General features: G+C 35.4%; 1 protein-coding gene across 1 annotated transcript in view; it reads left to right on the forward strand.

Moving 5' to 3' along the window:
* The window catches only part of LOC120624179 (rotatin-like), a 52482-nt gene that overhangs the window by 14147 nt on the left and 23861 nt on the right, over window positions 1-14474 (forward strand). The window contains exons 16-22 of the mRNA XM_039890543.1: window positions 801-1013; window positions 1916-2159; window positions 2870-3042; window positions 4472-4744; window positions 6480-6700; window positions 8486-8630; window positions 9093-9223. Of these exons, the coding sequence (XP_039746477.1) occupies window positions 801-1013; window positions 1916-2159; window positions 2870-3042; window positions 4472-4744; window positions 6480-6700; window positions 8486-8630; window positions 9093-9223 (1400 nt within the window). The remainder of the gene's footprint in view (window positions 1-800; window positions 1014-1915; window positions 2160-2869; window positions 3043-4471; window positions 4745-6479; window positions 6701-8485; window positions 8631-9092; window positions 9224-14474) is intronic.

A 14474-nucleotide genomic window follows, 5' to 3' on the forward strand; every position in this document is an offset into this window, starting at 1 on the left:
TGAAAACTTAACTAACTTAAATTAACGTGCCCCCAAGATGATCTATACCCAAATCTAAATCGGCGCTAAGTACACAAAGCTATCTTGCTTGCCGATTTAGCAGAAATAATATACCATCTGTAGATCGGTCTGAAGCAAGATGGTGTCGTATCATACCAGAAATTGATTATTCAATTTTGTTAGACACGACATGCCTTATCAATAATGTATATGCGAAAGTCTTTTTGTTTGTTTGTTTGTTTCCAAGGACAAACGCCCTAACTAAGCAGGTGGAGAGTAACATAGCCTACTTTTTGTGGCATGAAAACCAAACTGAAAACAAACAAACTGAAAACAATCCGTTCCTCCGGTGGGAAAGGTTTGTTTTCAGTTTGTTTGACAGAAACGTAATAAACGCGGACGAAAAACGCAATAACTAGTGTAAAAATGTATACAATTACGATCTTATGACCTTTTTTTGTGGCGATGGTTTTACAACAAAATCCCTTAAAGCAACTTAGACTGCGTTAGTGCGGGACTATTAAGTTTTATTTAATTAATAGGAAGCCAACGATATACAATGTATTCACATTCAAAAAAGGAAATAATAAAAAAAATTAAACCAAGGACGAACATTGTATACACACTCAAAGGCTAACTCAACATTTGCTATAGAGCTATTGAATTAAACTTAAAACTCAATCGCTCTCTGCTCTGGAAAAAAAACAACATATTACTCACAAAAAAGAAAACAAAACTAACAATAAAAAATAAAAATATATAATATAAATAGTTTTAGTAACGAAACGGTTTTATTTCAGTTATTTTGGTATTTCCGGCGAATGAAAACACGGTTTTAATGGCTGCTCAAGTATTATCATTAGTAGCTTGGGCAGGATTCGCCCTGCAGGAGCTAGATGCAAATCGTCGTAGAGTTCCTGCGTTACCATTCAGTGTAACACAGAGGACATCCCTTCCATTTAAGGCAAATAGTTATTGGTCTACGAGCCCTAATACCGAACGCTCGTCCGTAGGTAAGTCATGTTAATTTTTCTTACGGGCTTTATAGAAAAAGACAAATGTCGATGAATACATCTGGTGTCATATAGACATGTAATTAATTTTTGTAACTAATTTAGCTATAATATGACCGTAGCTAAAAATAGGTTATTACTGTGTTATTAGAAATTAAGATTTTTTGTCAAAAACCAGTTTTCAAGTAAACATGTGCCCTTATACTATAATTATGTGTTATTGTGTTTATTATTTAAAAAAAAAACAAAATCATTCAAACTGAAATTAACTAGAAAGCACAGCTACTGTTTCAGTAAGAGCTAAAAAAAACCAAGGTTACCCTACCTTGGAATGAGCAGGGTTTGGTAGACTTGATACACCTTTGAGAACGCTGTGTGGAATTCTCAGGCATGCAGGTTTCCTCACGATGTTTTTCTATACCAAGTTTTATTTTAAATGTTAAAGCAAGTTTTATTTTAAATTTCCTTAAATTAAAAACGCACATAATTCCGAAAAGTTATATGTGCGTTCCGGAGATAAAACTCAGTCACCCCAAAAAAAACGCCAAAGCTCTAACAATTATAATAAATAAATAAATTATAAATATACTACGCCAACACACACACATCGCCATCCAGCCCCAAAGTAAGCGTATCTTGTTTTATGGGTACTAAGATGACTGATGAATATTTTTATGAGCAATATACAGAAATACTTAGAATATACATAAAAACACCCAGGCACTGAAAAACATTCATGCTCATGACACAAAACATTTTCGAGTAGTGGGAATCGAACCCACGGCTTAGGACTCAGAAAGCAGGGTCGCTGCAAACTGCGTCAATCGGCCGTCAATTAGGTTATCACCGCTTCTATTCTCCCAAGGAGACAGTAGTATTATATTATCAATACTTTAATACAGAATGGCTGTTAAGTGAGGAGTTATGGCGGAATGCTATTCGCGTTCGCTGGTGGTGGGTGTGTGGTGGTGGAGCCAAGCTACTGCGTAGCTCTACGCCTTTATCGCCAGTTTCGCCGCCCCCACTAAATGAGTTGGCAGCATTAAGAACCGCCCATCTCCAAAACTCTTGCTCTAAACATCTGCTTGCATTTGAGAATGCTACGACACATGCGCAAGTTAACGATGCCTTGCATTTGTTGGAGAGGTAACCGTAAGCATTTATCTTAACAAAGTATAATACAAAGTTGCTCCCGCTGTGTTTACGCTTATGTATCTACTCATCAGATTTTAAGATTTTATTAAATTAATGTACTACGGAATTTTATTATTAATCTCTCCAAACTGCCCCACATTACTATCTACATTGCTCATGCGAAGCCCAGGCGAGTCTTAACAGGTTAAACATAAATTATGACTGACTGTTCAAAATCTTTACAATATTTTGAACAGTCAGTCGAATATGGTTTATTATCATAGTTGTCATTTTTTTAAATTAATCTAATGTTTTCTAATTATAGTATTTTTAGTGTAGGCCTTTAGTGCAACTTGTGCAAGTGTAAATAGAATTTTGTCCGTCGAATCTGTTTTCTAGAAGAAGTGTCAGTTTCTTTGCGCTTTTATTTATTACTCTCTGTGATGCTTGTTTTATCGCAATTATTACAATTGCTGGTATCTTTTAATATTATTCAATTAGCACGTTTTTAATGAACTTTTATGAATATGACTGTACTGATGTCTTCCACTTTTTAGGTCGGTTTATGCTCTTATTAGTCTTGATGTCTTCAGTGTTCTATAGTCATGAGCTCGTTCCGGTGACGTGGCCGATGGACATGTTTTCCTTTGAGGGATGCCCTTTGTATTTGTCTTATTTACAGCCATATGAGTCATTGAAAATATTTATTTACTCCTCCATAGTTACACCCATTTGATACAAATATCACCAGCGAATGCCAAAGAGTTGGGAAGTCTGCCATGGCAGCATACTAAGAGGTTTCTCAACGCACCGCCGGCCTCGTCCCGAGATACTGCTTTGTTAATTTCTTTATTGCAGTTTATCGTTGCGTATATGGACAATGTATCAAAAGAAGGTAAGTTTGTATAATATATTTGGTTGGTTGTAACGTTTTCTCATACAATAGTTTTCTGCCTACTTTCAAATCTTAATTTACACTTACACTTAATGTAAAGAAACTTTTCAATACAATCGAAAAGTTTCTTTACATTACATAACAGTTATGAAAATAAAATCTATACGGTACGTTTGTTTCAGTATGGCATAATATAAGATAAAATGCAATCGGGTCGTTTTTGATTATATAAACACTTGTAACGCCAAACTCAAATGGACCTAATACTACCGGTATCAGAATCGCTGTTTCGTTTATAATACAGTGTAAACTCTTTATAACGTTATCCTTTATAACGATAAACTCCCTATAACGTTGGAGTGAGCCCAAGTTGGTTGGTTTGCGTTAAAACTCACATATTGAAACACTCTTTATAGCGATACGCCATTCTCTATTACGAAGAAATGTGTTCATATTTGTAGACAGTAAATATTTATTATCGGTATTATTGTTTATGTTATGTTATCAGGTAACAAAAGACTTTGAAGCTCCGAAACATCCGAGGTCGGTCTAGCTTTTGTTATCCTTAATTGCCTTGTACACGTGCAGTATGACGCATTGTTTTCTCGGAAGTGATGGTCTTCGACCAAGCATACTGGGTACCTATCGTATTATCAGTCGTAAACCTACTTTTTTAGATGCCGCTAAGTTGGTAGAAAATTTTTTGTTGTTTAATCAAGACGATTCCACCACATATCTAGATATGAATAGGATACATAAAATAATACAAAACAAGTACTGGCATAGCAAAAAACGTCAGACGAAATTATCAGACTATATGTGTAAACAATAATTTATATGTATAAGCATTTATTATCTAAGACATACATACAATTAAAAATTCTTGTATTAAAAATTCTTATTAATTTGGTTTTTTTTTGTTCACTCCATATAACGATAACTCTCTATAACGACAAAAAATGCTCAGTCCCTCGAGTTTCGTTATAAAGAGTTTACACTGTATGTAAAATTCTGTACCGAATTTTATTTTTTCAAATATTCCGAGCTTTGCATGAATTTGACCTTTAAAGCAGGTAGTTCAGTTCCATTTTACTCTTATTTTACAGTGTTACGAAGCTCGATAGCGACCCTACGTTTGAAAGGGTACAAATCTTAACCGAAGGGCACAGTTTATATTAAATTTAGTGGTAACGGTAGCATTATGTGGTAGAGCTCGTATGGGAAAGTACTATCGTCATGCTTATTTCTGACGTCAAGCAGCGTTTTTGCAATGCTTTGTTCCGGGCTTCAGGGCTTGGTGTTTTTGATGGACACAGGGTGGCAAATTTGGGTTATTATTAATGGTTTTCTGATTACCATCAGGTGGGCCATCCGTCTGGTTTCTAATTATTGCTATTATTTATTACCATAAAAAAATCTGTACTTTTAGAAGGCAACACGATGCAGTGGATAAAGTCTTCTTTTATCGATAACGATGCGACTGTGATATCTCTGTTGAGTCGAGAACGCCTGTACCCTCAACAAACGGTTCAAGAGGACATAGAGATCACTCAGTTGCGGATACACATAGTTAAAGTACTTGTAAGATGTGTCATACTTGTGGAAAATCAAGGCGACTATAGCTGCGGCAAGATGGAAAGCCTGTTGAAGATTTTACTAGCCTGCTTGGAAAGGATCGACTTGAAGAATTTTCATGTTTTGGGTAAAGCCATTAATTTTCTTTTAACTACGATTTTTAATGTGCAAAATTTACTGTGGGTTATCCGTAATTTCCTTTGTGCTACCACTTGAATTTATGTACCGTTTGGTCGGTGGATGGATATGGAAGCCTTCATTATCCTGCTGAAGGACTGTTTCACGCAGTTTTCCTGTGTGACGTTTTGTTGTCCTAGCATTCATTCTATGTAAACCTACTTGGTGTCTTCGTGAACATATAGAGATGCACTTAGCTTAAAAGATTCGACTACCATATGCCAGCATTTAAAATGGGTTATAAGGACTCGTGGCAGGCAGTGGCAACTGCGTATTTGTTAATGAAAACTTTGAACAGTTAGCTTAATAAAAGTTTCCCAGGAAATAGTTGTGTGACAAAAGTGGCTTATTATCATAAATATATTTTTTTAGTAGCCCTTTTCAACTTTAAAATGTTATTGGCACCTATCATAGAAGTAAGTGATTCAAGGAATATAATGATTATTGCAAAGATTGCATTGCGTTTTACAACATATTTAATCATCGTAAAGTTAAACAATAAACCTCTATATCTATAGTATTTGTAAAATGACGAACAAATTCAATAATGAGATCATATACTATGCGATACATGTCAAGATATCTAAGTGCGGATTATATCGGTGGTAAAAGATCTATTTAAAAAAAATACCTCTGTAATTTAATGTTAAAAATTAACATAAACCCTTTAAGGGTCTTTCTAATATTATTAAATTAGTTTCGTTATATGCTGGTAAACTTTCTTCCAATACAATGCAGAAGTCATGATGTTAATGGGTCCTTTATACTTTAATAATAGCAATAAATAAAATCGAATGAATTCAGTAGCTTTTAAAACATTACGAGCAGTATATGCAAACTTGTGCCTTTTTATGATTTCTTCTGCTCTTATTACGACTACTGTGCGAAATCACTCGCCATCTGTTTCACATCACATGTCGAAAGACACTCGCATATCCTTGCTAATTCTATTTGTCACTTTAAACCATACTGATATTTCCTCTATATAATGTCTGAGTAAACTAACATGCATCAGACCTTAAATATACATGAGCAGAATTTGTGTTTCTAAAAGTGTCAAATTGTACTGCTGCATATTTGTATAATGATTACAACCTTAAACAACTGTGAAGAACTGAAAAGTTATAACTATAAATTGTAATTGATATGAAACTACATTTTCTCATGACATTTACTAAGCCTTGACAGATTTTGAGATTTCTTCATTTTATGGTTCTTATACAAGAAATATTATAATTATTAAAAAGTAAAGTATAGCTTATCCCTACAATATAGGTGTTTCCAGCTAGAGATTTATCCCTATGTTGTCAATATCCCAAAAACAATTGATCTTCTCTTTATTTATGGGGTTTCGAACGTCCTTCCAAGTCCTGTGTTTCCTTATACTTATCTTTTAAACAAAAGTGAATAGGAATCTTCTAGACAAGCGGGTCTCGTCTAGGCAACAACTTTTTTTCCATCAGGTGAGATAGTGGTCAAGCGCTAGTCTTTTACCTATAAAAAAAAATCCTCGAATGTGTTGACGTCAGATTTAGACAAGAATTACTACTGTAATTCCTGTTTGGCATTGGCTAATTCTGGATTAAAGTATTTATTTTTATTCAGAATTTCGTAGAAAACCTACGAGCATAAATCCATACAATGGTTTCTGATTAAGCATGAGTAATATGAAAATAATTTTGCAGGATATCTCAACGAGTTGATACGCTGCATAAGATACGCAATAAATTCCCGGTACTGCAAGTTATCAGAGGATTCGCTCATACAGAGCTTGAAGGTGATGACGTATGCCTTGAGCGGATGCGCGTCCGGGGCCGGTCGGAAAGGACAAGCGTGCAGATTGGATGCTATGCTTTCATTGCTGGCTTTGTTGAGACAGATCCGTGAGCATTCCATTCCAGTACAGGTATGAGTGCTTCATAAGAAATTATTTATATGTTATAACCAGATCGTTGCCTGAACAGATGGACGTCTACTGCTGGACGTAGGGGTTTTTAATCAAACACGATTAAAAGAGTTTTTCTTTATGTAGGTGTGTTTTTATTAATTTCTTAACAATTTGAAAATAAACTTTACACTCATCATCATCATAATATCAACCCATTACCGGCCCACCCCAAGGCACTGGTCTCCCCCCACAATGAGAGGCCGCCACGCTGGCCCAGCGCGGATTGGAACATTATGGAGAACTCTCAGGCATGCAGGTTGCCTCACGATGTTTTCCTTCACCGTTGAAGCAAGTGATATTTTAATTGCTTAAAACGCAAATTATTTACAAAAGTTAGAGGCGTGCTGGGATTCCAACCCCGCGAAAGTGAAATCGAAGTCCTACCCACTGCTAACTTTACTGTAACTGTAACTGTAATATTATATTTTTATAATTTCATGCAGCCCTGGATTGCTAGTAGGTAGGTACTCAATAAAACACTTCACATAGTTTGTCATGTAAGTACTAATATTAGTCTTACATTTATGGAATATGTTTGTCTGGTGCCATAATGAAGATAAGGTTTATTTTTGATTGTAAAGGTGTCGTAGATATTTTTTGGAATGGAATGTAATTACATAGGTATATAAGTACTGAACATAATTTCATAGATACGATTTCAAAGATAATAAAGAAGTATTTTGAAGGCCTTTATCATTTTTTTAGTATAGATTTGAAGCATACAACTGGAATACCCAGGAGGTGTGCATTAGCCTCCATATTGAAAAACAGTCATACGATATGCATTGATATAATTACTATCTTAGTGATATTCCAAACACTCGCGGAGTAATTTTTTGGTAGTGTTGGTGTTCGCTTGAATCACCTGAATTATGGATCCATTATTGCCGTTTCTTTATGTAACAATCGATCGATCGATCTGTCTGCTTATAAGTGAGTTAGTGTAAATCTAAAAAAAATTATATTATAATGGTCAGATCAGTTTTTAAAACGAAAGTTCTTGGACACCTTTTTTATCCAAGCGAATTCAGATTCCATTGGATTTCTGTTGATATCATCATCAGGCTATTCAAAATAGCTCTCTACTCTGATAGGAGATTAAGGGCTTTGATTCTGTTAGTGGCTCCAATGCGGGTTGCAGGATTTTATTGCTTATTATACATGTGATATCACTTACGCTTCTGGGTGAAAATAATAATTAGGAGATGGAGAGCTATGCCCAGAGCATCTCTACGAGATGAAGTCACTAATGAGCAGATACGTAGAAGAACTATAGTTATGTACCTACCTAGCTCAATGAGTATCGACGCTGCATCGACAATAGGCGGGACACAGCACGATGGAAGTTTGGGTCCCAAAAGTGCTGGAATGGTCCTTGCACCGGTAAACGCTGCGTTGGTAGCCCCCAAACGAGGTGGGCAGATGACATCAAACGAGTCGCAGGGAGCCGCTAAACTCAAATGGCACAAAACCGTGGTATTTACCAACAAAATACCTATCCAGTAATGGAAGTCTATTGGTTGACGGTTGCTGAGTAATAATAGTAGAAAATGCTGATCAATACAATCAACGAGGTGATTCTAATTCAAAGTTTACGAATGTAGATATCGCCATCATCTCAATGCAATGTACACATTTTTTGTGCAATGTACGCATCTAAAGTGCCTATGGGCCTATTTGTATAGATAATATTTGAAAAACCACTGAGAAACTTTTATTAAGAAAATTTGGTTTTGTCAATAGAGATGGAGCGAAGTGTGGGACTGCAACGTAGTCCGTGCGTTAGTCAGATGCAGTACCGGCGATGGCACGGAACTTCGCGCAACCGCTCTGCACATAATGGCCGCACTCACACAATACGCACAACTGATGCCACAGTTAATGCAATGTAAGTTATTGACGATATTCACATCCACACTTTATATGGTATACAACAAAGACATGCCAATGTCGTAACAAACTTATTTTTGTGCGCTTACATTGCAATCACTGGCTAAACCTTACCAGATAAATTAAAGTAATGTACTATGAAATTATTTTATAAAACCGTGTGGGAAAATCCTTCAAAAAAGGTAATAGTCGTTTCCAAGATAAGCCTGTAACGTAAACATGTCTTTGGTTTGTTCTAATAATCATATCAAAAGTGAAATTATATACAGACACTTAAATAAGGTGTGACTGTCGAACTGTCTGCTTATTATCTTTGTTAAAACTCTGAACCTTTAATTAACTAATGGAAAGGCAGTATATAAAATCACGCGGACGAAATCGCGGTATATTTATGTTTTTCATATGTATGTTTTAAAGTTGGTAAGTATTTTGCGTAATATACGAATTATAATCGGTTTAGGTGTTCCAAAGGAGTCGTTGGTACAGCACGGGATAGAAATCTTCTCTCAAGAGGGCGAGGCAAACGTAGTTCGGACAGCGGCAGCTTCTTTGTTGACCTCGCTCACTGCACGAACTTCCCCTCACACGCAGGTTAGTAAATAATTGTATTGATCCCCAACTTTGTAATTAAATGAAACGGTTTGCCCGGGACAATCTCGATTCCAAGTAAAGAAAACACCTTAGCCTTTTAAGTTTCCCGCCAACGATCGACTCATATTTTATCGAGGAAGAAGTTTTTATGCGAAATATTCGTAGATATTATTTTTATTTCTTCTTTACCCCTAAAAGTATCAAAAATATTGCTTATATTAAAAGACAAGTTACAAAAAATAGACTTTACATGATAATAATTGACTTTAAAAATATATGACAGAACGTGCTGGGACTGCTCAGTTTTTAGGTTGGACGTACCAGAACATCATAAAAATGGAGTAGTTAGCGAAACCTCAAGGCATTTGTACGGCTGTTTTGTTTGGGACGGGGTGTGTTAAGCTGTATTTTTAACACATGTGTTTGTTTGATAGCGAATGTAATTTATTAGTGTTTTATTTTCAATATTTGGCAAGGGAATCCTAATCAAACAACTAGCTACGTCTGATTCACACCGTAAACAGATCTTCAAGTCAAGAAGATGTCAAGACCTGTTTATAAAAAATCATTTCTTTTGCTTTTTAACATGCGACGCAAGAGGAGTTGTTACTTTGACCGCTTTTCATCTCCGACTGACTGACTATCGTCATATTGCTCAAACGGATTTATAAATCCGTATTTATGAACCGAATTTAATAACTATTTCATTAAGTGCGGTGTCACTTCTGGGCAGATTTTTTTAGATTATGTGCTACCAGGAGGCGTTGCGGAAGTAGGTTTCCGCCGCGGGCTTTTAGTGTTTTTGATTTGATTACTTTGTTATCTGTTTTGAAATGGAAACAGGATAACTATTGCATAATATTTAAAATCTAAATGCCAACAAACTCGTACGGCATTTAACCTCTTGAATCGCAATAGATTTATAGTCCTTCATTTTTTATCTCTAACCGCAAAAATCTGGTTGTTTACCGCGATATATATTACAGGCCATTCTTTTTAGGCTCCCAAACCAGAACTGGAATCTGTCTGTCCTACATGATATTTTTTGTCAATATCGGTGGTAGAGTCACTACAAACAGACATACTTGACGTTCCAAAAGTGCTTAAAACCACTAATTCATATAATTTGACGGCCGATTGGCGCAGCGGGCAGCGACCCTGCTTTGTGAGTCTAAGGCCGTGGGTTCGATTCCCACAACTGGAAAATGTTTGTGTGATGATCATTAATGTTTTTCAGTGTCTGGGTATTTATATGTAAGTATATTATAAGTATTTATGTATAACATTCGTAAAAATATTCATCAGTCATATTAGTACCCACAACACAAGCCACGCTCACTTTGGGACCAGATGGCGATGTGTGTATTGTTGTTGTATATTTATTTATTATTATTTATAAAGTAAATTAATTTGGAATTTGAATGAAGTAAAAAGAAAAGGTGTACTTTAGAAAGATAATACAATATTTAAAGTAAGTTTTTTTCCTTTTTCACTTTTGTTCTTCTGTCCTTGACTGCATTCTCAGCTGGAGATAAGTGATGATTGAGTGAGGTTAGTCTAATACAGTAGTAATACAAAATATATTTAATATAATAATCTATTTAATATAGTAGCGGACTAACCTCATTACCTGTAGCAGTTATGTTAATTCCATACTCCATGGGTCGTGTTTGAATCGTATAGGGGAATCCGTTTCTACTCGACATCGTACCGCAACGCTAAATCGCTGGGCGGCATGTTTTTGTCGGTAAATAAGTAACTAGCCACGACCTAAACCTCTCACCAGATAATAACCACCTATACAAAGTAAGTTTTTAACGCTTTTTTTACGATTAAAACATTTAGCTTGTCATCATATTCACTATAGTATAAATACCCATTACAAGAATAAAAGGCAACGTTTAGCATTACAACTATAATAGGTTATGCTATAATGATCTATAAATTATAGTAACCACAATTTTGTACGTGCATCAAATAATAAGGACCACCTACGTAGTTCGCGATAGTTATATTTAGGTCCTGTTGCGTCAGTAGGTAATAAAAATGTATCGTGAATTGAATCGTACGTACGGGTTGTGTTTATTGTAGTTATGTAAATAAAAACTTAAGCACATCATTGGCCGAATGTATCACATTATTTAACCTAATATGATAACTTTTGAATGATTGTAAATCATATTTGTGGTCTCAATAATTATCTTATGATGAGACAAAAAAAAATTGAATATTTTAAAGAAAATTAAATTGAAAGATTTACTCTCACTTTCACTCACATACGCACGCACACGAACACGCACACGCACACTCACACGCGTACGCACACGCACTTGCAAGCGCGCACGAATTTAAGAATTGCATGCTACAATTATCCCTTTTCATCGTTGTTTTTTTCATATTTTATTTTGATTTATATTTTTGTATGTATTTGGATTTCTTGATAAATAACGACAGACATCACATAAAGAGTTCGTGAAACACGTTTTTTTCTCTAGGAATCACCTAAACCACTAGGCATCTGATTAAGGCGATTCCTAGGTTTAGTGGAAACGGGCATTGAGTTCTTAATTTATTTATCCTATGATAGAGTACAGTAGGTACTCAGATGCGGTAAGATATATGTAAAATTATGAGCTTCAATCTACAATGCCGCTTCATTAAAATTTTGTTCGAAAATTTCACCTAACATAAAATAGGTATTTTTAGTATTGCTTACTGGTAATACCCACGTAGATGTACCTATTAATAGAATGTGTTTTAAATAGCGCAATACAATAGAATAATGTTAACTAAATTTGCGCTTACAAGTGTCAAACAGTATTTTTATTTATTACTTTACATTGTTCGCTAATGAAAATATATGGCAGTTGGACGTAAACTGGTTATCAAATAGTGAAATATATGGTGCATACTTTTTTATATGTGTTTTGTTTTTGTTCTTATACTATAAAATATTTGATAGGACTTCGTTCTTGTATGTTTCAGTCAAGTACATGGATGCGTAATTATTTACATACATCAAAACACAAGCGCATACTGCGTAATTATTTTCAGATTACCAGTTTACTAGCGTTAACGAAATGTTACATTAAAGCATAAGTACCTACTCTTACAAATGGACTGATCCACAAATTTAGTCACTCAACGAGCTAATGACAGGGCTATGTTAGAAGTTTCCCTGAAGGATAGGATTAGAAACGAAGAGCTCCGCAGGATAACCAACAGGAGTGGGTAGATGAGGAACGCTGAGGACCGGGTGTAGTGGCACTTTTTGCTTCAGTAGTGTACGACCGCTGGCTGAACTGATGATAACCGAGAAATTAGTCATAGAGTTCAATTCACCTCCCACAAAGCGTGGGGTCGCGCTATAATTTAATTTTACATGATCTCCTAAGCCCTGTTTTCAAATAACTTTCCATGGTGTGGCCAACTTTGTCTGTAATATTTGCTTAATAATGACGCTTCATAATCACTTATTAATGTTAAATTGTTTACGAAGGAAAATACTTTTATAATATGGTTTATTTCATAGGTACCTATATGAGTCCGCAGACTTTTTAAAGATCTACTTTAACCACGGACCATTTATTCAGCACACGCGGATAAAGAAGATCTGGCGCGTTTTTTTTACTGGCTTGCTCCATAATAATAATAATAATGCTAATACGATTTTTTAGGTTGAAATCTCGTTATTCAAATATAGCCCCGTTAAAATGTAGCTTTCTATAAAACTTTTTTGATTTTATCCTAACACTCAAACATACAAAAGAAACTGTTTTATCTTTTTATAGTAGTTTTTAGTAGTATGGTTTGAAGTTTCAAAAGTGCTCATAAAGTAGGCCTACTTGAAATAAATAAAATTTGAATATTGATGTAAGTATTTAATACCAATAAATTAAAGCGATTTTAATTTCGTTTCGACGACTGTATATCGTTAGGGTTTTCCTTATAGCGAAATATCTGCAAGTCATGGCTTATACTATACCGCTCTGAGTATAGTAGTAAAATTCACTTTTCCTCAAAGCTTTCAACTTTGAGATAACTATTTATGTTTATTTTACCGTAATGAGAACCGTAGTTGGTAAAGCGCCACGATTGCCGGAGAGAGTCGCAAGTTTAAATCCTGGCGGATGCGATATATTTATATACATTGAAATTTATCAACACTGATTTAACATTTAATTCAATCAACAATTTACATACTCTTTTATAAGTAATAAGATTAGAAGTAGTTGTATGCCCATTTGACGAATAGGTGCATACGAAGTTTTTTATAAGTTATGTATATTTTTCCTGGAATCTTTATCAGAAGCCTCTGCAGCCTTTATTAAGGGGAGTTATAGTATTATCCCACCACGCTGTTCTTATGAAGGTTTGCGGGCTTTAACTAAAACTATCACATTTTAGTGATGTGATATTTTTTGTCAGAATAAAGTTATACTTACAGTTATTGGCCCGAACCTGGATTCGAACCCAACACCAAGGCCTCGTGATCCGTTGTCAAAGCTGCTAACCAGTAGACCAATGAGGCAGTTGGAATCATCATCTCAGAGTTATTAACACAGGTGACACAGGTGTCTTATTGATAGAAAAAAAACTTGCGATTAAAATAACTCTACAATCGGTTTATGAGATTAAACATCGCGAACGCGATAACTGGCCAGTGTTGGAATGCGTAATTTGTTTCTTATTACTTATTCTTGTTTTGGAATACAATGGATGTTATAAGAACGTTTGTACACTGCGGTCGAGTTTTTTAAATAAAAATAAATACCCTAAGAATGTACCTATCTACTACATACGCTAGCGTATGTATTAGGCGGACTGTACACTTTACTGTTCCTATGCATTTAACGATCACACATCAATAGGCTATAACAGTCCACTGCCGGACTAAAGGCCTCTCCTAACGGAAGGGTTTGCCCATATTCACCAAGCTGGGCAGACAGGATTGCAGTAGATGGTGACGGAGTAGTGGAATGGAGGTAGCTCGTTGCACCCTCGGTAAGAGGAGTGGTGAAACCTGTATTCTAAATGTCTTCACCACAAAGCACTCTCTAACAATACCTACTGTTTGCTATTATTTATCTTTTTGATAAAACCGAGTTTCAGATTTGTCCAGCATGTGCAAAAGGAGCTCCATCTACGAATCTTACTGGGTTTCTTCGAAAACCGGAAACGGACAAGCATAGCTCCTTTGAATCTTTGTTTTTAAAATTTTTAAAAGTCGATTTTTTTCAATTTAGTACGG

The sequence above is a fragment of the Pararge aegeria genome, chromosome 6 (genome assembly GCF_905163445.1).
Source record: "Pararge aegeria chromosome 6, ilParAegt1.1, whole genome shotgun sequence".
Taxonomy (NCBI): Eukaryota; Metazoa; Arthropoda; class Insecta; order Lepidoptera; family Nymphalidae; genus Pararge; species Pararge aegeria.